Source organism: Oncorhynchus masou, chromosome 32, assembly GCF_036934945.1.
Source record: "Oncorhynchus masou masou isolate Uvic2021 chromosome 32, UVic_Omas_1.1, whole genome shotgun sequence".
Lineage (NCBI taxonomy): Eukaryota > Metazoa > Chordata > Actinopteri > Salmoniformes > Salmonidae > Oncorhynchus > Oncorhynchus masou.
This window is the reverse complement of record NC_088243.1, coordinates 44,392,899-44,415,388: the sequence shown is the minus strand read 5'-3', so window position 1 is coordinate 44,415,388 and position 22,490 is coordinate 44,392,899. Positions and strand designations below refer to the sequence as shown.

The following is a 22,490-nucleotide window of genomic DNA, read 5'->3' as shown; positions in this document are numbered from 1 at the left end:
ATCAGGATGGGAGCAGAGAGGATGCGCTGCTTGAGTCCTTGGAAGGCCGTCTCAGCTTCTCTTCCCCAAAAAAACCTTGCATTGCCACCTTTGGTTAAAGCTGAGAGAGGAGCTGCCACCAAACTGAAGTTCTTGATGAACTTGCGGTAAAAGTTTGTGAAGCCCAGGAAACGCTGAACATCCTTAACGGATTTGGGGGTGGGCCAATCCGCTACCGCCCCTACCTTCCTAGGGTCCATTTGGACTCGACCGGGTTCCACTACGAATCCCAGGAATTGTACTCGGGATGAATGGAATTCACATTTTTCCGGCTTAACGTACAGATGGCTGTCCAGGAGACGTTTGAGTACTTGTCTGACATGCTTAGTGTGTTCTTGAAGGGAGCTCGAAAAGATGAGGATGTCATCCAAGTAAACGAACACAAATATGTTAAGCATATCCCTAAGCACATCGTTTATGAGCGCTTGGAACACCGCTGGGGGCGTTGGTCAGGCCGAAGGGCATCACCAAGTATTCATAGTGACCAGTAGGCGTGTTGAAAGCGGTCTTCCACTCGTCACCAGGTCTGATCCGCACAAGATGGTATGCGTTCCGCAGGTCAAGCTTAGTGAAAACAACTGCTTCCTGGAGCAGCTCGAAGGCTGTGGCCATAAGGGGTAGCGGGTAACGGTTACGGACGGTTATGTCATTGAGTCCCCGGTAGTCGATGCAAGGACGTAATCCACCGTCTTTCTTGGCCACAAAGAAAAACCCTGCTCCCGCCGGGGAGGGAGATGGACGCATGAGACCTGCTTCCAGAGAGTCCTTGATGTAGGTATCCATAGCAGCTCGTTCGGGTGGAGATAGGGAAAAGATCCGACCCCTGGGGGGGCAAGTGCCCGGAAACAGGTCGATGGGGCAATCGTAAGATCTATGGGGTGGTAGCATGGTGGCCCTCTGTTTGCTAAACACCAGTTTGAGGTCATGGTAACACTCGGGAACTCGGGTCAGGTCGATGGATTCTAAAGACTCGGGAGTAGAACTCGGGGAATTCTGGAAAATACAAGTAGCTTGGCACGTAGGACCCCACTGCTTGATAGTGCCCACAGACCAGTCGATGTGAGGGTTATGGCTGTGAAGCCAGGGGTATCCAAGGACGAGAGGGAACTCGGAACAGGAGATCAAATGAAAGTTCATCAATTCCTGGTGTTGTGAAACTGAAAGTCTCAAGGAGGTAGTGACATGAGTGACAAGTCCAGATCCCAAAGGGCTTCCATCCAATGTAGTAACCCTCATGGGGTCACTTAGAGGTTCAGAGGGAACGCCATTCTCCTTCGCCCAGACACCATCCATGAAGTTACCTGCGGCTCCAGAGTCTACCAAGGCTTGAAGGTGAAGCTTGTGGTTGTCCCAGGAGAGGGTGACTGGAATGAGCAGACGGGAGTTGGACGGATGGGAGGAGGTTGTTTCCCGTTACAGTTCCCCCCGGTCTGTACGGGACAGAGCGTTTCCCTGGAGCCCGGGACACGTGGAACGGAAATGGCCCGGTTTACCGCAATATAGACAGCGTCGCTCCTCATCCGGCGGTCTCTCTCAGCCTGGGAGATGCGTCCAATCTGCATGGGTTCCGGTGGAGCCAGCGATGATAAAGGTGGGGACTCGGAGCTGGGACTGATAGGAGCTAGAGGTCTACGGTTGAGTTCTCTCTCTCTCAGACGCTGGTCAATGCGTGAGGCCAACTTGATCAGGGACTCGAGATTGTCCGGTGGTTCCCGAGTGGCCAGTTCATCTTGGATAGTGTCGGAAAGGCCTTTCAGAAAGCACACCGTGAGCGCCTCGTTGTTCCAGCCACTCGCTGCTGCCACCGTGCGGAACTGGATGGCATAGTCCGTCACGCTGCGCCAACCTTGGAGAGTCAGGAGCTGTTTGGCTAAGTCAGAACCACTGCTTGGGCCTTGAAACACTCGTTTGAATTCCTCAGCAAAGGCAGAGTAGCTGGCACAGCAGGAACTATGGGCATCCCACACAGCAGTAGCCCAGGCCAGGGCTTTTTCCGACAGCAGGGTGATGATATATGCGATCTTAGACCGGTCGGTGGGAAACGACGAGGGTTGCAGCTCAAAGGAGAGAGAACATTGAGTGAGAAACCCTTTACAAGCACTTGGATCACCTGAGAACCGTTGGGGAGGTGGAAGACGAGGTTCAGCCAGGGGGTTAACTGCCATGGGTACGTGAACTTGAGGTACTGGGACGGGAACTGTTGCCGGGGTAAGTCGATCAGATATTTGCTTAATGGAAGTCAGCATCTCCGACAGAAGATGAGAATGTCTAGCCATTAAGGCCTCTTGCTGAACCAGGGCGGCTTCGTGGCGTTGGACAGTCTCCTGGTGGTGGACAGCGTGGCCAAAAGGTCCTGGGAACTGGCTGCCTCTGGGTTCATTTTTGGCTCTGTGTTTCTGTCAGGACCCGGTTTCAAACCTGGGTCTCCGGAGTGAGAAACAGTCACTTAACCAACTGAGCCACGAATAGACAGCAGAACCCAGAAGATGAAGCAGACACAGCAGTACTTAAGACGGTGTATTTAATAAAGAAAAAATCCTAAAATACAAAAAATGGCAAATCCAAAAGGTGGTAGGTAAAACACAAAAAGACCTCAAAAGAAACTCACCAAAAATAAACAAAAACAAAAAACAGAATACCACAAGAACGTCACCCGGAATCGACAAGAGCACACAGAACACTAGGGCAGGGTGCTAACATACAAACACAGAGCACAGAACTGAGGGAAACAAAGGGTTTAAATACAATCAGGGGAAACGAGACACAGGTGCAAATAATAATGGGGATCAAGGGAAAAACATAGGGACAAAAAGCACAATGGGGGCATCTACTGACCAAAACCCGGAACAACCCTGGCCAAATCCTGACATGTACTTCCTGTTTGCGTCGTCTTTCTAAGTACCAGAAAGCGCCACTAGGGGGCAAATAACACCATTGAACACAATGAAAATCCAATTTAACCATTTTAATAAAATAATCTGTTACCTTCTAACAGGATGGCAGCACAATGGGGGAAGACATTTCACTGCAAGCCTATTCATCACACACACTGGCTTAAGGATAATAGAGATAGAGTCCATCTCTTATGCAAGAACAATCTCTTTCAAATTCAGCACTGTGATAAAAATAAAAATGCAAATAATGTTTTTGAAATGTACCAGTAATCTTTATGGCACTATTGATGGAATTCCATCTTGTACACTGATCTAAGCTGACAATAGTATTTGGCAAATAATGAATAATTGATGAGTACTTGGCTGTCTGTCTGTCTCTTAGGTAGTGATCAACTACTCCATAGTAAAGGGGCTGAAGTATAATCAGGCCACACCCACCTTCCACCAGTGGCGTGATGCCAGGCAGGTGTACGGTCTCAACTTCGCCAGCAAGGAGGAGGCCACCACCTTCTCCACCGCCATGATGTTTGCCCTCAATGTGCTCAGCTCGCAAGACGGAGGTGGGACCCTTTCCAGTGTGGCAATAACCTGTATGTCAGTCTGTTTATGTCACAGTCAAAGGGTTTAGCTGGGCTGTAGCTGAAACTGATGAATGTTAATTGTCAGTTGTACTCGACACGCTAGCTACTAATTGTCAGTCAAAATGCAAATATTTTTAGCCAGTCATTTGTGGCCAGTTTAACTCCACTATCATCCCAGGATTGTTGGAACAACAAAATATTTTGTTGAACATGTTTAGGTTGTTGTAAGATATAATATCTCTTATAGATATAATCTATTTTCAGAAAGGATTTCAACCTTTTCAGTTTACACTTGGTTCAGCCAATGACATTAGGGCTGTAGGTGCTAGTCAGTCTGGTTGCTGGGTTGATCTCAACTGAGTTCTTTTTCTTTTCTTTTTTTTAACTAGGCAAGTCAGTTAATAACAAATTCTTATTTACAATGACAGCCTAGGAACAGTGGGTTAACTGCCTTGTTCAGGGGCAGAACAACATACAATCCCAGCTAGGGGATTTGATCTAGCAACCTTTTGGTTACTGGCCCAACACGAACCACCTGCCGCCGTTCAACCTCCCTCTGCTGGATATCATGCTCTAAGGTGAAAACAGAACCATAACTAGTGTATCTCTATGGCTCAGGGTGAAATCTTTCAGCAAAGTGTGGGAAATTGGTAATACAAAACAAAGGTCACTGAGTTATAGTCAAGCAGGGTTCTATGGTTTGTTCAGTAGGGCACATTGTAGCAAAACGTTTAAAAATGTTATGCAACGGAAAATTATTTAAAAGGTCTTATTGGACAAGATCAAATAGTACATCCCCATTTCACTTAGTTTCAAAATGTTTTTCCCTACTGAACACAACCCAGGCTAGGGCCCAGGCTGCCAGACTTAGATATGTTCAGTAGCCTGGTCATTGGTCATTTAAGCATAAAGTATGAGGGCTGATTGCAGACAGTTGTGACAATACTGCATGCCTAATGCAACACTATCCAAACTAACCATTGCAACTATTAACACTATCACACCAGGAAAGACACTTGCATACATCAATGTAAAGACCTGTAGTTGGAGGAGATGTATGGTCCTGCTAGTTTATGACAACAGAAATGTAGTGAGGTATTTATATGAAGCCTGTCTGACTCTACCCATACTTAACAAATAGCACATGTGCCTCTCCTATTACAGGCTGCTACTTATACCGGTTGGGAGGGGGAGTCCGGTGACGGCTCCATTCCGTCCTCTAGCCTTCCTATTGGTGCACAGCCTGGCTAAAATACCCATGGAGCCAAACTGTCTTTGACTGCCAAATCTCACATGGCACTCTCCTTTTTTGGGGAACCTTTGAGGTGACCGGAGTGGGCCATGTTGGAGGTGAGCTGAGCTATGGGGCTCCTCAAGCAAACCCAAGGTACTTCTTTGGTCCAGGGAACGCAGTCGCAAGCATTCTTCTGCTTTATACATGCTACGGTCCCATGTTGGATCACCAGACTCGTGGCTAATGCTATTCCAGTAGTCTGGCCAGCTGCCTGACTAGAAGCCATAGTTAGTACGTATACTGCATACAGTAATAGCTTGCTAAAGACACTAAGAACAGCAGAGAGTGTCTCACGATTATTCTTACTCCAGAGATGTCACCAGCCACTATCAGAAGGTGCACTTCTGCGAAGATCACCCTCAGTAAGTAGAGTAGGTGATAGAGGGAGGGGGGGGTAATCAGGGTGATCTATTGCATGAGGGTGCTACTGGCAATGTGAGGCTGATGGAATTGGCAACACCTCTCTGGGTGGCATTGTAGGGCTAAAATGGGAGGTGATGTTCTGGAAATCACTATGCAGATGTGTGAGCTGTTAATCATCACTAATCATGTAAAGCTTAAGCTGTATGCATTTCTGTTGACTGCCAATGAAAGTTTTCCATTTAAACACCATGGTGGCCCTAAGGGGCAAAGTAGCATTTATATTTGATCATGTTTTGGGGCTACAGCACCACAGGGTGCTTAGATGTGGGGGTCCTGAGGTTTGGAATACTGTTTTTTAGCATCATATTTCACTCAACTTACATATAGGCAATTAGGTAAACACCATCTGAGTTAGAGAGTGTGAGAAAAAGCAGGCCTTGTATAGCGTTCATAATAACCCTCGATTGTGTTAATGGTGTTGGCTATTGTGTAATCTAAAAGCCTTTAATTGTGCAGTCGCTCGGCTGCAGTTGCCAAGTGATATTGACGAGTGGTCCACTTTGTTGTATTTGAAATATCAGGCAACTCTTTACCAGCCTAATACCAACGTATCTTATGTTTAGTTACTTTGTTGTGTCTGGATCAGAAAGTAAGTGGCTAATAGTGATGTACCGATATTACATTTTTGTCTGATACCCAATATTTTCCTTGCCAAAAAAAACAGATACCGATTACCGATATTTAAAAATGTTAGGGGCCTTAAGCATTCTAATACAGTTAAATAGTTAACACACACACGGACGCAGCGGTCTAAGGCACTACATGAGGTGTCACCACAGTCCCTGGTTCAAATCCAGGCTGTATCACATCCGGCCGTGATTGGGAGTACCCATAGGGCAGCGCACAATTGGCCCAGCTTTGTCCAGGTTTGGCCATCATTGTAAATAAATAAGAATTTGTTCTTAACTGACTAGCCTAGTTAAATAAAGGTTACACACACACACTCAGACCAACAAGTTATTTTGTTGGCATCTACATATGTCCCATAACCACTAAAAATAATCAAAACCTATTTCTTTCACTTACTTGCTGTGCTGTTTCATTGTTTATTTGTTCTGTTTCATTCTCAACGCCATTTTGGGTCTTTGCGTGTCAAAAAAGATATGTCAAATAACACTATTTGACGTGTTAAATAAGCTTGTTGACCAATCAGGACCTGACTATGACTACACGTCACATAATTTAACGTGTTCATACATTTTTTACTTAGTTATTACATGATAACTCTGAGGAGGATGTTGGGAAAAAATATATTGGGTATTGAGTAGACTGATACCCCATTTCATTGATCCCCACTCCTTAGGTAAAGCTGTACAGTGCAATATGAATGTCAATACAGACAATAGGCTGACTGGGGAGGTGATTTCACACATTCACAGTCCCGCGATAAGAGCTCCAACGTTAATATTTGCGTAAATTCTTCACAGTTGGGTTCTGTGGGTGTCATCGAGTAGACTGATACCCCATTTCATTGCTTCACATTCCAACCTTGTTTAACAGTATCTAGTCTAAATATGGCATGATTCCACCAATTGTAACTTTCTGCATCACTTTCAAAGATGTACTTTTATTTTTAAGGCAAACCGCAAATTCCACTATTGTGACCAATCCTTAATGTGGCGAGCTTCACAACACAACCCGGTCTGGTCGTGCGTCACTAGCCAGATGAAGCTAGCTAGTGTCTTATAATGTTCGACTTTGGGCAACAGGGTTAAAAGTAGCTGGCTAGCTATTTATTTTCATGAACTGAAGTTCAATTTCATTAGGCAAACAAGTGGCTACCTAGCTAATTCTTACTCACAAGAATTCCTAAATCATTGCTCAGATTAATTAAATTGACTGCAGTTTCTACTGGTCATTGTTTTCAGGCTGGTTGTATTGGTGCTAGCTAGGTACCAAGCTAAAACTAGCTAGCTACCCCAGAAGTTGCAGTCAGTCAAATTATGCTTTATTACCAATGCGGTATTGTAAACACATTGTTCGTGGCCAGTGTTTGCAGACTTTTTTGTACAGTTTTTACAGTGCTACTGATAGTAGTGGTGGTGCTTGGCTTGCATGTGCAAATTCAGAACACACAACATTTTATAATAGAACTGTGTTATTTGATATGTCAAATTAAAAACGTATTTAACGCGTTATGGTGTTATTTCACGTGTACCTTTTTGACACGCATAGATCCAAACGGCGTTCAATAGTGTGCCATGAAGCTAATAGCAGCGACGCTATTACTGTGTAACTCCGGTAGGGCAACATCTGAAAAATAGCGCACTTGGTAATGTGTACCGGTGCTCGACCAGTGGCGAAACCCAACATCACCCACTACAGAGAACGGTTGATTGTCAAGGGCAGTGAATTACATCATCTTGGCGTTAATGGATTTAGCCTTTGAGTTGTCTCTCTGAAATTTTCTTACTCTTTCAAATGACTGCTCGATTTGTTGAATGCTGGATCCATACAGCAGACATTGTGGACTAGGTTAGGAATGCTGTGTTGCACGTGTAGCGCAAAATTATATGTTATTTAGGTATGCACGGCAGCTTTGACATCGGTTTTGCACATCGGCGTTAAACTAGACATTGGGCCAATACCGATGTTGGCGTTTTTAGCTAATATCGGCCGATTCCGATATGTTCACCGATATATCGTGCATCCCTAGTGGCTACAAAAGTATGTATACCAAAAGATAGCATATTAGCTTTGCAATGGTTTCCTTTGATCGCAAATACTATACAGTATACAGTTCAAATTCTTGGTTTCATGTATTCCAAACAAAATCGTGAAAAGATCAGGTTGGAGGTTGGCTCAGGTTGGTTCATAGACATCATGATAGATTACTGCCCTCAATGGCGATTATGAGTATTTTGGCTGTTTTATGACATAAGCGCTAGCTGGATATGTGCTAACATTAGGTGCCAAAGCATTACAGATAATCATCAGCTGCTAACAAGGGGAATTCAGAGTAGTGTCAAGAAGAATGTAAACAAGATATCACCTATCAGAGAGCTGAAGGCTGAGAGAACAAAGAAGAGCAGCACACACACACACAACTAAACTCCTCATAGGCAGTGTAGTGATGACACAATGTACAGTAGGGAATGATTTATATTTATGCGCTATATTCTGAAAAAGGTGGCAGAAATGTGAAGCCTATGATTGGGTCTGTTTGATGATGATAGAATATTAAAATATTTCCCCTTCATGAGACGATGACTGTGGGAGATGAAACATGAAAGACTGTTTGGGATTGGGAATTAATCTAGTTTTAGAAAGTGTTACAGTACCTTATTAAAAAACAGCCATCAGCACAAATGAAGCCAACATCCTCGCCTTAGTTGCTCATTAAGAATTAGATTAATGTATTATAAAGCCAACTGGAATACATCAGTAATGTCAAGTGAATTCTGAAAACAAACCAAGATTCCAAACCTACAGATGGTTGGATATGGTAAGGACTCGTTGAAAAGACGTATTTTTGGTTGAAAATAAGTATTTTCAATATCTTGTGCTCACTGGGTAAGCAGTATCCATATAAAGATGTTCCACATGTCCCTCATGCCGAACACACCCAGTGGAAATGACACCCAAGGGCACACAAGTGTTGCAAAGGGGCGTCTAGTCTAGAGTTTACTGTTCGGCAGTCCTGATATGAAATACGTGATCTCCCGGATAGCCCTTTTTAACTGCTCGGTCTCAGAATAAGGTCTCATCCTCAGTAGGGGCAGTAGGGTATGACTCAGTAACCACTTAGTTGACACTATGCAGTACCCCATCAGTATACACTACCAGTGATGTCAAGGCACGTCATAACGACTTCAAGCAAAGACGGCCTATTTTGGTCTGATCACTAAAAAGATGTCTAAAAATGTCTTGTATACCTCACCATGATGTCATAATGACAGTTTTGTCCACAGTTTTTTTTTTTTGCACTGGGCCATTGTCCATCTATGTCCGTCATTGTTGATTCTGCTGTTGAATATTTTGACAAAGACTTGTGAAGTTAGACGTTTTTCCCAATGGAAATTAAGAATATTACATTCAATCCAATACAATAATGTTTGCCCTTGAATCTGGTTTAGGATTGGCAATAAAGGAAGGTTGGGATTCATGCATTTGTTATGTTGAATGCAGAATGCACTGTAGAAATTGTACCCAGATGTGTATGGGAAGGAGGGGAGGGAAGGGAAGGTCTGGTCTATTCTGGTCCACGGTGCTGCTGGCCCTGTTTAGTTGAGGTTTCCTGTGGAAATGCCTGTGATTTACATCAATCATGCTATGGGGAAAAACACAGTCTGTCTCTTCAGGGCAGAGGCATAGCACCTCATGTGATGTGTGGTGTGTTTCACAACTGACTATTCCTACCCGCATAGCCTGGTCCCAGATCTGCTTGTACTGGATAGCCAACTCCTATGGTCATTGTCATGCCAATGACCACATAGGAGTTGACAAGACAGCACAAACAAATCTCGGACCAGGTTACCCTGCATCCACCCCACTCCAGACATGAACTCCTTGTACTTATTAAGACTGTCTCAAAAAGTCTCAGTATCATCATTAGGACAACTATTTATGCCTGGGCAGGTTCCAAACCCGGCATATGTTTGTAAAATAATTCCTAATGTCAAAATAAGCTGACAGACAACAATACACCACTTCCAATGTAAACAAGCAAGACATACTAATAAATGTCTAGTGCTAAATGTATTGAACCCCATGGTAATGCTAATATGTTAATGTCAACGACCAAGACATGCCATGGCTAATCATGTGTCTTTCTCGGGAGAATTTAGAGGAGAGGAGTGCGTGAGGATACACAGTATCAGCAAGAGAGGATGGGGGAGGGACACACTTCCCTTGTGAGATGACACATGCCATTTGACCTAGCATGCAATTTATGGAATTAACTGGCTGTCTGTCAAAGCCCTGTCTGCATTTGAGGCGTTTATTTTGGCTGTTAGGTCGTATTGTCATTATTTTTTACATTGAACAAGATAAGGCAGCGCCATAAGCAATAGTGTGGTTGTCACGACTTCTTGTTAAACTAAATTGACACATCTCACCAGATCAGCACCTGTATACTGTACAAATACAGTATAATATGTGCTCAGTGTTGTAAAAAGACAGACCCACAGGCAAAATAGACACTGCTGCCGGACCCTTACATCATTATCTGTTGGTTATTGTTATACTGTATGTAACCTCAGGCCTACATTCAATATGCTAAATATATATCTCTATTACTGCTGGGGATGGTGTGGCATGTGAAGAAACTATTCACAAACACCAACGATACACACGAATATATGTCCTTCCGTACAGGTTGTCTTTTTCTAAAAGCTAAAAATCTGTTTCTGTTCCTCACCTCAGGCCCTGCTGTCCAACGTAAAAATGGGCCCTCCTCAGAAGACCCCGATGCACACAGGAGGTAAGGCCCCTCTGACCTTCATAAAAACACCAAATAGTGATGACAAAGCGTGGTGCACAGTAGAACTCACAAAACAAAAGACATTGATAAAGAAACTGGTTTGAAAACTTGCTTGTATCCATCACTGAAAGTGTTCTTCATTTAATTTGTCTGAAGGTAGTTTGTTTAAGGATACAAAACACATCAGGCCTACCACACACCCAGTGGCTCGTGTTGTTTTCTTAGTTCACTCTAGTAGTGGAAAGAGGTGCTAAACTCACATTAGGGTTGAATATTTTCCCTGTATTTTACAAATGTTCCATCCCGAGAATAAATCACTTTTCTCCTGCGTAACCTAGTATTTTTTGCTAAAACCGGAAGTGTCATTCAAAAGAAAATAAATATGTCTGGATTTGATTAGAGCTTTGATCAGAATGAAAATTAAAACCTGATGCTACCTGAGCCATATATTAAATAGATTTTAAAAAAGCCCAAATGATTGTCCCACTATCCAATACATACACTATATAAACAAAAGTATGTGGACACCAATTGAGTGTTTCAGCTATTTCAGCCACACCCGTTGCTGACAGGTGTATAAAAATCGAGCACACAGCCATGCAATCTCCGTAGACAAACACTGGCAGTAGAAAGTCCTTACTGAAGAGCTGTGACTCAACTTGGAAGCTTCATGAAACGGGTTTCCATAGCTGAGCAGCCTAAGATCAATTCTGCACAATTCCAATTGTCGGCTGGAGTGGTATAAAGCTCGCCACCATTGGACTCTGGAGGGATGAGTCATGCTTCACCATCTGGCAGTCCGACTGACGAATCTGGATGCCAGGAGAACGCTACCTGCTCGAATGCCTAGTGCCAACTGTAAAGTTTGGTGGAGGAGGAATAATGGTCAAGGGCTGTTTTTCATGGTTTGGGCTAGGCCCCTTAGTTCCAGTGGCGGGAACTCTTAAAACTATAGCATGCAATGACATACCAGACGATTCTGTGCTTCAAACTTTGTGGCAACAGTCTGGGGAAAAACCATACCCAAAATGGTTTGTCGAAATCTGTGTGGAAGAACTTGACTGGCTTACTTTCTCCTGGCATCTGCCAAACCCAGATTTGTCCATCACACTGCCAGATGGTGAAGCGTGATTCATCACTCCAGAGAACGCATTACAACTGCTCCAATGGCGACGAGCATTGCCACTCCATTACCACTCCAGCCGATGCTTGGCATTGCGCATGCTGATCTTAGGCTTGTGTGCGGCTGCTCGTCCATGGAAAACAATTTCATGAAGCTCCCGACAAACAGTTATTGTGCTGACGTTGCTTTCAGAGGCAGTTTGGATTTCGGTAGTGAGTGTTGCAACCGAGGACAGGCGATTTTTAAGCGCCACGTGTTTCAGCACTCAGCGGTCCCGTTCTGTGAACTTGTGTGGCGTACCACTTCACGGCTTAGCCGTTGTTGCTCCTAAACGTTTCCACATAACAATAATAGCACAGACCGGGGTAGCTCTAGCAGGGCAGAATTTTGCTGAACTGACTTGTTGAAAAGGTGGCATCCTATGACAGTACCATGTTGAAAGTCACTGAGCTCTTCAATAAGGCCATTCTAATGTTTGTCTATGGAGATTGTATGGCTGTGTGCTCAATTTTATACACCGGTCAGCCATGAGTGTGGCTGAAATAGCCAAATCCAGTAATATAAAAAGGGTTGTCCACGTACTTTTGTATAGTATATAGTGTATAAATCTAGAACATATACATATAGAATATATATAGAATATATTTTGGCCGCAAATGTTATGAAACTCTGGTGATGGCCCTGCAGTACAGGCTGGCAGTGTGGTGCAAGGACAACAACCTCTCCCTCAATGTGAGCAAGACAAAGGAGCTGATCGTGGACTACAGGAAAAGCCCATTAACATCGTCGGGGCTGTAGTGGAGCAGGTCGAGAGTTTCAAGTTCCTTGGTGTCAACATCAACAATGAACTATCATGGTCCAAATACACCAAAACAGTCTTGAAGAGGGCACGACCAAACCTTTTCCCCCTCAGGATTAAAAATGTAAAAACACATCACGACAAGAGACAACACAACACTACATAAAGAGAGACCTAAGACGACAACATAGCATGGCAGCAACACATGAAAACACAGCATCGTAGCAACCCAACGTGACAGCAGCACAAAACATGGTACAAACATTAATTGGGCAAAGACAACAGCACAAAGGTAGAGACAACAATCACGTGAAGCAGCCACAACTGTCTGTAAGACTGTCCATGATTGAGTCTTTGAATTAAGAGATGGAGATAAAATGTTCCCTGCTTTGGGGACCTTTAACAGAATGTGACTGGAAAAATGGGTGTTGTATGTGGAGGATGAGGGCTGCAGTAGGTATCTCAGATAGGGGGGAGTGAGGCCAAGAGGGTTTTATAAATAAGCATCAACCAGTGGGGTCTTGTGACGGGTATACAGAGATTACCTGTTTACAGAGGAGTATAGAGTGCAGTGATGTGTCCTATAAGGAGCATTGGCGGCAAATCTTGTATTTCTCTCCCCAATTTTGTGGTATCCAATTGGTTGTTACAGTCTTGTTCCGCCGCTGCAACTCCCGTACGGACTCGGTTGAGGCGAATGTCGAGAGCCGTGTGTCCCCCAAAACACAACCAAGCTAAGCCGAACCAATGTGTCGGAGGAAACACTGTGCTCCTGGCGACAGGAGTCGCTAGTACACGATGGGACAACAACATCCCTGCCGGCCAAACCCTCCCCTAACCCGGATGATGCTGGGCCAAATTGTGTGCCGACCATGGGTCTCCCGGTCACAGCCGGCTGCAACAGAGCCTGGGCTCGAACCAGGATCTCTACTGGCACAGCTAGCACTGCGATTCAATGCCTTAGACAAGTGCGCCACTCGGGGGGCCATTGGTGGCAAATCTGATGGTCGGATGGTAAAGAACATCTAGCCATTCGAGAGCACCCTTACCTGCCAATCTATAGATTATGTCTCCGTAATCTAGCATGGGTAGGATGGTCATCTGAATCAGGGTTAGTTTGGCAGCTGTGGTGAAGGAGGAGCGAATACGATAGAGGAAACAAGTCTAGATGTAAGCTTAGCCTGCAGCTTTGATGTGCTGAGTACCGTCTAGCCATACTCACAAGTACTTATATGAGGTGACTACCTCAAGCTCTAAACCCTCAGAGGTAGTAATCACACCAGTGGGGAAAGGGGCATTCTTCTTACCAAACCACGTGACCTTTTGTTTATGAGGTGTTCAGAACAAGGTTAAGGGCAGAGAAATGTTGTTGGACACTAAGAAAGCTTTGTTGTAAAGCTTTTAAACACAAAATCCGGGGAGGGGCCAGCTGAGTATAAATCTGTATCATCTGCATATGAATTAGAGAGCTTCCTACTGCTTGAGCTATGTTGTTGATGTAAATTGAGAAGAGCGTGGGGCCTAGGATCGAGCCTTGGGTACTCCCTTGGTGACAGGCAGTGGTTCGAAACGGCAGATGTTCTGACTTTATACACTGCACTCTTTGAGAGAGGTAGTTAGTAAACCAAATACCCCTCAGAGACACCAATACTCCTTAGCCGGCCCACAAGAATGGAATGGTCTACCGTATCAAAAGCTTTGGCCAAGTCAATAAAAATAGCAGTCCAACATTTTAGAGTCAGGGGCAATGGTGACATCATTTACGACCTTTAAGGTTGCAGTGACACATCCATAACCTGAACCGAAACCAGATTACATACCCGAAAGAATACTATAGGCCTCAAGAAAGCCAGTCACTTAATTATTGACAAGTTTTTCCAACATTTTTGATAAAAAGGGCAAAATAGAAATTGGCCTTATAACAGTTAGGATCAGCTTGATCTCCCCTTTTAAATAAAGGACACACCGTGGCTGCATTCCAAGCAATGGGAACCTCCCCAGGGAGGAGAGACAGGCTTGGCAACGATAGGAGCAGCAACCTTAAAGAAGAAAGGGTCTGAACCAGATATTTTTTGGGGGTCAAGTTTAAGGAGCTCCTTTAGCACCACGGACTCAGTGACCACCTGCAGGGAGAAACTTTGTTGCGGTGCAGGGGAAAAAGAGGGAGGATGATTGGGGATAGTCACATTAAAAGGGGTGGGAGATGAGGAAATGTTGGACAGGCAAGGAGGCATGGCATAGTCAAATAGGAATTTTGACTTAATGAAGTGGTGATTAGAGCTCAGACATGTGCTCATCATTGTCAACATTAAGGGATATGGGCAGCCGTGAGGAGGAGGGTATATTCCAAAACTTCTTGGGGTTAGACCCATAGAGAGAGAACTGCTCCTAAAGTAACTAACTTTTCCCTTCCGGATAGCCTGAGTGCACTTATTTCTAATTTGCCTGGACGATAGCTAGTCAGCCTGAGTATGCATTGTCATGACTCTCCTGGCTGAGGAGCCAAGGCCTCAGATCAGCTTGGCAAATGGCTGATGATGACCACACCCCTCTCACCCACAGAAGAGGAAAGGGGGGACTGGGCCGGTTTTGACACCTTAACACTGTCATAAATTAGGGAGGAGGGGAATCTCCCTCCTGCTCTTCAGTATCAACCAAAGGAATGCCTTTGTCCCCCAGAAGACTTTTGCAGCCAAAACTATAACACCCAGAAAGTGAATACTGGAATAATATTTCTAAGATAGGAATGGTCAGTGCAGATCTAAAGAATAATGATGTCATATTACTTGTCATTTTGTGATGTTATTAAAAACTGTATGAACTAAATACTGTAACTTAGGAAAGAAACCCCCCTTGGCTGTCAAGTTTCCATCTAATACATTGTGAATAAAATATGAAGAACCATTAAACTTTTATTGCTAAGATAGGAATGTGATTTTGGTTTTCTAATGAGATAATGTTTTATTATGACCTTTGCACATTAAGTAGCCACTTCCCGAATGAGGTCAGAAGAGAGCGTCAGTGTGATGGACCAGAGTGCTTAAAGGGACTCACTAAGAATTAACATACCATACCAGAAGATGTGAAGATAACACTAGAGGAGCTGATGGTAGCCGATAACACCCAGCAACAGTCAACAAAGATTTATTTGAAAGCTTAATGCGTAAAACCAGCAAATCAAATTGTTTGGGGAATGACTTGGTGGAGACAACCAAGCACTGAAAGTGTTCCTTGGTAAAGATTGCCACTCCACCACTTTTGGAAGATCTTTCTTGCCCAAAATGGTTAGAATCAGAAAGGTTAACATCAGTGTTCAAAACACTCTTTCTTAACCACGTCTCAGTAATGACCAACACATCAGGATTGGAGCTGTGAATCCACACTTTCAATTTATACATTTCAGGTAATAAGCGTCTAGTGTTAACGTGCAGAAAACCCAGGCTTTTACGAGAGCAGAAATCAGTGAAGCAGATATCAGAGCACAAATCAGAATTGGGGCTAGCAACAGTAGATGGGCCAGGGTATACGTGCAAATTTCCATATATAATCAACTGTAATACAATCAGGGCATGGCAGAGGACTGCTCTGCAGTGTTGATTTATAACACTTGAATGTGCATTAGATGGCAACAAGATCATATTGTACAGCAATTTCATCAGGTAACATGATCACAAAGCCGACAAGAGGTGGTTAGAATAGGATGAGAGTCCAAGAGTCTGTGTAAACAAGAGAGTCAGAGTCCCGAGTGTGGGAATAAACAGACTGTCCCCCGGTTGGGTAAACAAGTAAGTTCATAGTCAACAAAGGACACAGGAGTCATAAGGCAAATTGCATAGAGTACAAGTAAAAAATATAACAACTTGAGGCTAGCCATTGCAAGTTCAGAGTCACTCGACTCAACAGTGCATATGTGCTGGAGGCGATCGAAAGCTCGGGAGAGAGGGGGGAGTGTGGCGCGGGTACCTATACCAGACAGGGGGAGACAGGCCAGGGCAGATGGCACCGGGATTAGGTGTCACACCCACTTCGGAGAAGCTTTATTTGGGAGGCAGATTCCTTGTAGAAAATCCCAGCTAGCTAGCTAACGTTGCTCGCAAGTCTCTGTCAGTCTTTTCCACGTGGAAAAGGAGATCGTTAACAAGCTATATCTTTCCAGTATCGGCGAATGATCCTTTACAACGTCCAAACAAAGTTGTCCTGTGGCTGTTGTATTTTGGGGATTCTGAGGAGGATATCTTCTCTGCAAAGATGGAGGGGACTTCAAAGGCCTCTGCATTTAGGTCGGGAGGGGCTGTGAAACTCTCCTGCCGTTGTTAGCCTTAAGAGTTCACACCTCTCTCTTCACACTTAAGTGCTAATTTCAGTCAGATTCTTTCCTAGCAGCTTGGTAGCCTTATTTAAGCTTTATATAACAAACTTACCTAGAGGTAATTGTCTTTTACTTTTTGGCTTCAGAAAGTAGGTTCAGACTGAACATTACTCATTCAATTTTGTGTTGGATGGTATTTCCAGGTTCCGCTGTGTTTCTTCTGTAGGTTTTGGCTTGTTAGAAGTTTTTTTTTTCTTGATAGGCCTTGGTAGTAATAGTCCATTCAGGTAATTTTGTCCAAAGTCAAGGTTTTAGGTATGGAATTGTGAATTGGAACTAAGGTTTTGATGTTGAGGTTAGTATCCTGTATATGTCCTATCTACATTTATCCAACTCTAATTTTATATTTTTGCAGAAGAACTCAGGAGCCCATGCTCTGTGTCTATTCACACTCGCTCTGAAACAATGTATTCGTGGGCCCAGATTGAAAGGCTGGAAATAGGGAGAGGCTAAAACTTGTGTCTGTATCCTCTGTGTATCTGCAGGCAAATGATGGAGCAGCATCAGATGCAGATGCAGGGAGTGGCACACAAAGAGAGGGAACGACAGACGTCTGGCTCAGGTAAGGCCTGCAGACAAACATACTTACTGTGGACAAACACTACCATGTTAGACAAGGGTCTGTCAACACACAAGTCACAATACGTTTTACCCATGTCAGATAGCATCTTAAGATGCTATTCTCTCCATGGGAATAGCATGACAATCATGGTAACCAAACACAGCCTAGTGTAGCAGCGCATATGGGTCGCATTCATTTTGCACCAATGGTGAGACAACAGACTGAAACAGGGAGGGACTACTTGAATATGTCCAATAAGATATGCTCATTATGGTTTTCTGTTGTAAAATGTTGTGCTACAGTGTACCCTAATGAATACGACCATGAGAGAGCTACCTCGGACACATCTGTGCTTGTGTTGAACCCCCCCACCCCCCTCTTTATTTACTCATGCTTATCCATGCACAAACAGGAGCCACACTCATTCTGCCAGCGTGCTATCGGCAGCTGAATGGCAATGCGACTTCCTGCTTTCCTGAGAGTTCGCATTCTGCTTCTTTTTCTTATGTAATTGTTTGTCTTTGTTTCTTTTTTATTTCTTCATCTTTGCTTAGTTTCTCATTATTCTCTCTTTTACATCCTTTGTTTTCTACCCCACCCTCCTCCGTCTGTGTGTTATAGTTGTTTCCACCCTCCAATATAAGGTGTCCTCCCCTCCCTCTCACCCGTCAAACACCCCTCCTGAGTACAGACACTACCGGGCCGCCACACTGCCGCCTTCCTACGCCCGAGTGGCCTCCAACTCCTCCCCTTCCTCCTCCTCCTCTTCCTCCTCCTCCCAGGAAAGAGAGGTGCTGGGCGGACGGACTGGCGACAACTCAGCCCAGCTCTCCCAGCTCTCCACCTCCCTGGCCTCGGCCTTCTCACCCGTGCAGCCAGGGGTGCCCATGGCCCCGACCCGGCAGGTGCGCCAGATCCCCCTCTCTCCCCCCACTGCTCGGGCCCTCCACCACACCCAGTCCCTCCACCAGGGTCATGCCCTGCAGGACCCTGTGCTGCCCCCCAAACATGGCACCTGGTCAGCATCCCACGCCCACATGTATGGCCCCGTGCCCTCCACGCCGCCCTTGGTGGGCATGATGCCTGTGCACATGCCCCCCGTGCCCCAGCCCCAGCATGTCGTCCCGGTGGCCCACACTCTGCCGCCCCTCCACAGCCGCGTCAACACCCACCCCCTAGACCAGCCTGACCAACCACACATCCCGTCCCACCTCCCCCACGCCAATGGCCAATCAGAAGACTATTATAACCTTGCTCAGCAGCAACAGCAGCAGCTAGGTTACGGAGAGGCTTCTTCCTTACCCCCTCTGATTGGTCTGTCTGCCCAGGGCCCTGTCCCTGTCTCTGCCCACCAGCCCCAGTACCCGTCCTCCTTTCACCCCCAGCAGCAGATGTACCAGGCCACGCCCCCACCACCACCAGCACCCCAATTCTCTCCCCCCTCATACACCACAGCCCAATCAGAGGGGGGCTCGCCCAAGCAGACACCCTCTCCTGTCGCTCAGGCTGCCACGGCCAGCTGCAGTAAGTATAAGCAGAGCTCAATGAGCAAGGCACTTGAACAACTAGTGTGTGTTCTGTGTGTGTGTCGGGGGTGGGGACTCCACACACCTCCACACACAACATGCATCTGTCTTATGTGGATGGAAGCATATACCTATTATGAATACAATAACAGTTCCCATAGAAAATTCTGCCATCTGTTACTGTACTTTTGCATTTTGATTAACTTTAAATTAAATTCTTCTTATCTGAGACCATTAATCTAATCAGTTCCAATCAGTGCTCGCCAACAGTGTTAGCCAATGAGGAATCCGATGTCACCTGATGTGAACCTATGCTGTTTCTCTCCCAGGTCCGGTTTCTCTTCCCTCATTGCTGGCTTTGGCCCCACCAGTGGCCCCACCTATGCCTATGCCCCCCCCTGCCCCTATGGCATCCATGGCCCCACCTCCTCCACCAGGCCCCCCGCCTCCGGCCACGGTGCCACCGCCCATGCCCCCTCCACTGCCGGTTGATGGAGGGCCACCGGTAGGGGAGGCAGGGAATGAGCTGTCGCAGCCACTCTCAGGACTGGCGGCTGCCCTCGCTGGAGCCAAACTCCGTAAAGTTGCAAGGGTTAGTATCTCAGCTTAGACTTGGATCATGGTCAGTAAGAAGAAAAGTTTTGAAACAAGGAGGTACTACCTAAATGTCCAATAAGAAACTTTTTTGTTTCTTTGCAATACGTTTGAAAATGGTTTGCTTCGGTGTGACCCACTGAACAAGACCATTCATATCTATGTGAAAATTGCTTGGACATTCTAACTATATACACATTACCTGTTGGTTGGCTTCTATAAAATGGAACTCGTATGGTGACCAATGTTGTGTCTCCTCAGGATGAGAACAGTCCACCAGGAACAGGTGGAGCCAAGAACGATGCCAACCGCTTGAGTGGAGGTAGTGGTGCTGGAGGGGAGGGGCTGATGCAGGAAATGAACGCCCTTCTAGCACGCAGGTGAGAGGAAAACAACAGTGTGAAATAAATATTTATTTAATCGAATTGAAATACATGTAATTGAAAATCCCTACCCCAGCTATAGCACATCAAAAGACCACACTTTTTTTAAATGAACATTCTGGAGTTCAAAAAGGTATTTCTTGATGTGATTGTAAGTAATTAGGTTACTAGCCTGTGAAATAACACAAAATGACTGGAGTTGTCTTTTTCATTATCTAAATGCCTGAATTTGCTTTTCCTGCAGACGAAAAGCCTCAGAGAGACCTGAAGAGGTAATACAGTTTTTCTTCTTTTAAAATATCAAGTATTAGTTTCCCAGGGTGGGTCGATCCAGCAACAATAATTGCATTCAAGTAATCTAAAGAGACTTGTGCACACACTTACTCGCACACTGAGTGTACAAAACAATAGGAACACCTTCCTAATATTGATTTGCACACCCTTTTGCCCTCAGAACAACCTCATTTCGTCGGGGCATGGACTCTACAAGGTGTCAAAAGCCTTCCACAGGGATGCTGGCCCATGTTGACTCCAATGCCTCCCACAGTTGTGTCAAGTTGGTTGGATGTCCTTTGGATGGTGGACCAATCTTGGCGCACATGGGAAACTAAAAAATCTAGCAGTGTTACAGTTCTTTCCACACTAAAACCGGTGCACCTACTACCATACACCGCTCAAAGGCACTTAAATATTTTGTCTTGCCCATTCACCCTCTGAAAAGCACACATACACAATCCATGTCTCAAGGCTTAAAAATCCTTCTTTAACCTGTCGCCTCCCCTTCACCTAAACTGATTAAAGTGGATTTAACAGGTGACATCAATAAGGGATCATAGCTTTCACCTGGATTAACCTGGTCCCTCTGTCAGGAAAATGATCTGGTGTTCCTAATGTCTTGTACACTCAGTATATTTCTTTTATATATACACACACTACCAGTCAAAAGTTTGGACACATGTACTCATTCAACCATTTTTCTTTATTTTTACTATTTTCTACATTGTAGAATAATAGTGAAGACATCAAAATTATGAAATAGCACATATGGAATCATGTAGTAACCAAAAAAACATTTAGATTCTTCAAAGTAGCCACCCTTCGCCTTGATGCCAGCTTTGCACACTCTTGGCATTCTCTCAACCAACCTGGAATGCATTTCAATTAACAGGTGTGCCTTGTTAAAAGTGAATTTGTGGAATTTCTTTCCTTAATGCGTTTGAGCCAATCAGTTGAGTTGTGGCAAGGTAGGGGTGGTATACAGAAGATAGCCCTATTTGGTAAAGTACCAAGTCCATATTATGTCAGGAACAGCTCAAATAAGCAAAGAGAAATGAGTCCCATCTTTACTTTAAGACATAAAGGTCAGTCAATCTGGAACATTTCAAGAACTTTCAAGTGCAGTCGCGAAAACCATCAAGCACTATGATAAAACTGGCTCTCATGAGGACCGCAAAAGGAAAGGAAGACCTAGAGTCACCTCTGCTCCAGAGGATAAGTTAATTAGAGTTAACTGCACCTCAGATTACAGCCCAGATAAATGCTTCACAGAGTTCAAGTAATAACATCAACTGTTCAGATGAGAATGTGTGAATCAGGCCTTCATGGCCGAATTGCTGCAAATAAATCACTACTAAAGGACAACAATAAGAAGAAGAGACTTGCTTGGGCCAAGAAACAGGAGCAAATATCACATATTTGGACTCACCTTTGGACAGGTGAGTCCAAATGTAAAAATGTTGTGAGCCAGAGTAGATGAAAGGATGATCTCTGCATATGTGGTTCCCACCGTGAAGCATTGAGGAGGAGGTGTGATTGTGTAGGCGTGGATGGAGAGGATGGCTGTGGTTTCATTGACTCTTAACCAACCGTGCTATTTTGTTTGTTTTTCCACATTGTTTGTAACTTATTTTGTACTGTTGAATTCGGACGTTTACATACACTTTAGCCAAATACGTTTAAACTCAGTTTTTCAGAATTCCTGACATTTAATCCAAGTAAAAATTCTCTGTCTTTGGTCAGTTAGGATCACCACTTTATTTTAAGAATGTAAAATGTCAGAATCATAGTAGATATAATTATTTATTTCAGCTTTTATTTCTTTCATCACATTCCCAGTGGGTCAGAAGTTTACATACACTCAATTAGTATTTGGTAGCATTACCTTTAAATAGTTAGTAGTCTTCCACAAGCTTCCCACAATAAGTTGGGTGAATTTTGTCCATTCCTCCTGACAGAGTCAGGTTTGTAGGCCTCCTTGCTCGCACACACTTTTTCAGTTCTGCCCACAAATTGTCTATGGGATTGAGGTCAGGGCTTTGTGATGGCCACTCCAATACCTTGACTTTGTTGTCCTTAAGCCATTTTGGCACAACTTTGGAAATATGCTTGGGGTCATTGTCCATTTGGAAGACCGATTTGCGACCAAGCTTCAACTTCTTGACTGATGTCTTGAGATGAGATTCTTCAATATATCCACATCAT

At 44.5% G+C, this 22,490-nt stretch overlaps 1 protein-coding gene across 1 annotated transcript in view; it reads left to right on the top strand.

Annotated features, from left to right (window-relative positions):
* LOC135526117 (ena/VASP-like protein) overlaps nucleotides 1-22,490 on the top strand; it is an 80,243-nt gene that overhangs the window by 39,251 nt on the left and 18,502 nt on the right. Inside the window, exons 3-9 of the mRNA XM_064954230.1 lie at nucleotides 3,316-3,493; nucleotides 10,596-10,653; nucleotides 17,430-17,506; nucleotides 18,128-19,030; nucleotides 19,362-19,624; nucleotides 19,888-20,006; nucleotides 20,254-20,281. Of these exons, the coding sequence (XP_064810302.1) occupies nucleotides 3,316-3,493; nucleotides 10,596-10,653; nucleotides 17,430-17,506; nucleotides 18,128-19,030; nucleotides 19,362-19,624; nucleotides 19,888-20,006; nucleotides 20,254-20,281 (1,626 nt within the window). The remainder of the gene's footprint in view (nucleotides 1-3,315; nucleotides 3,494-10,595; nucleotides 10,654-17,429; nucleotides 17,507-18,127; nucleotides 19,031-19,361; nucleotides 19,625-19,887; nucleotides 20,007-20,253; nucleotides 20,282-22,490) is intronic.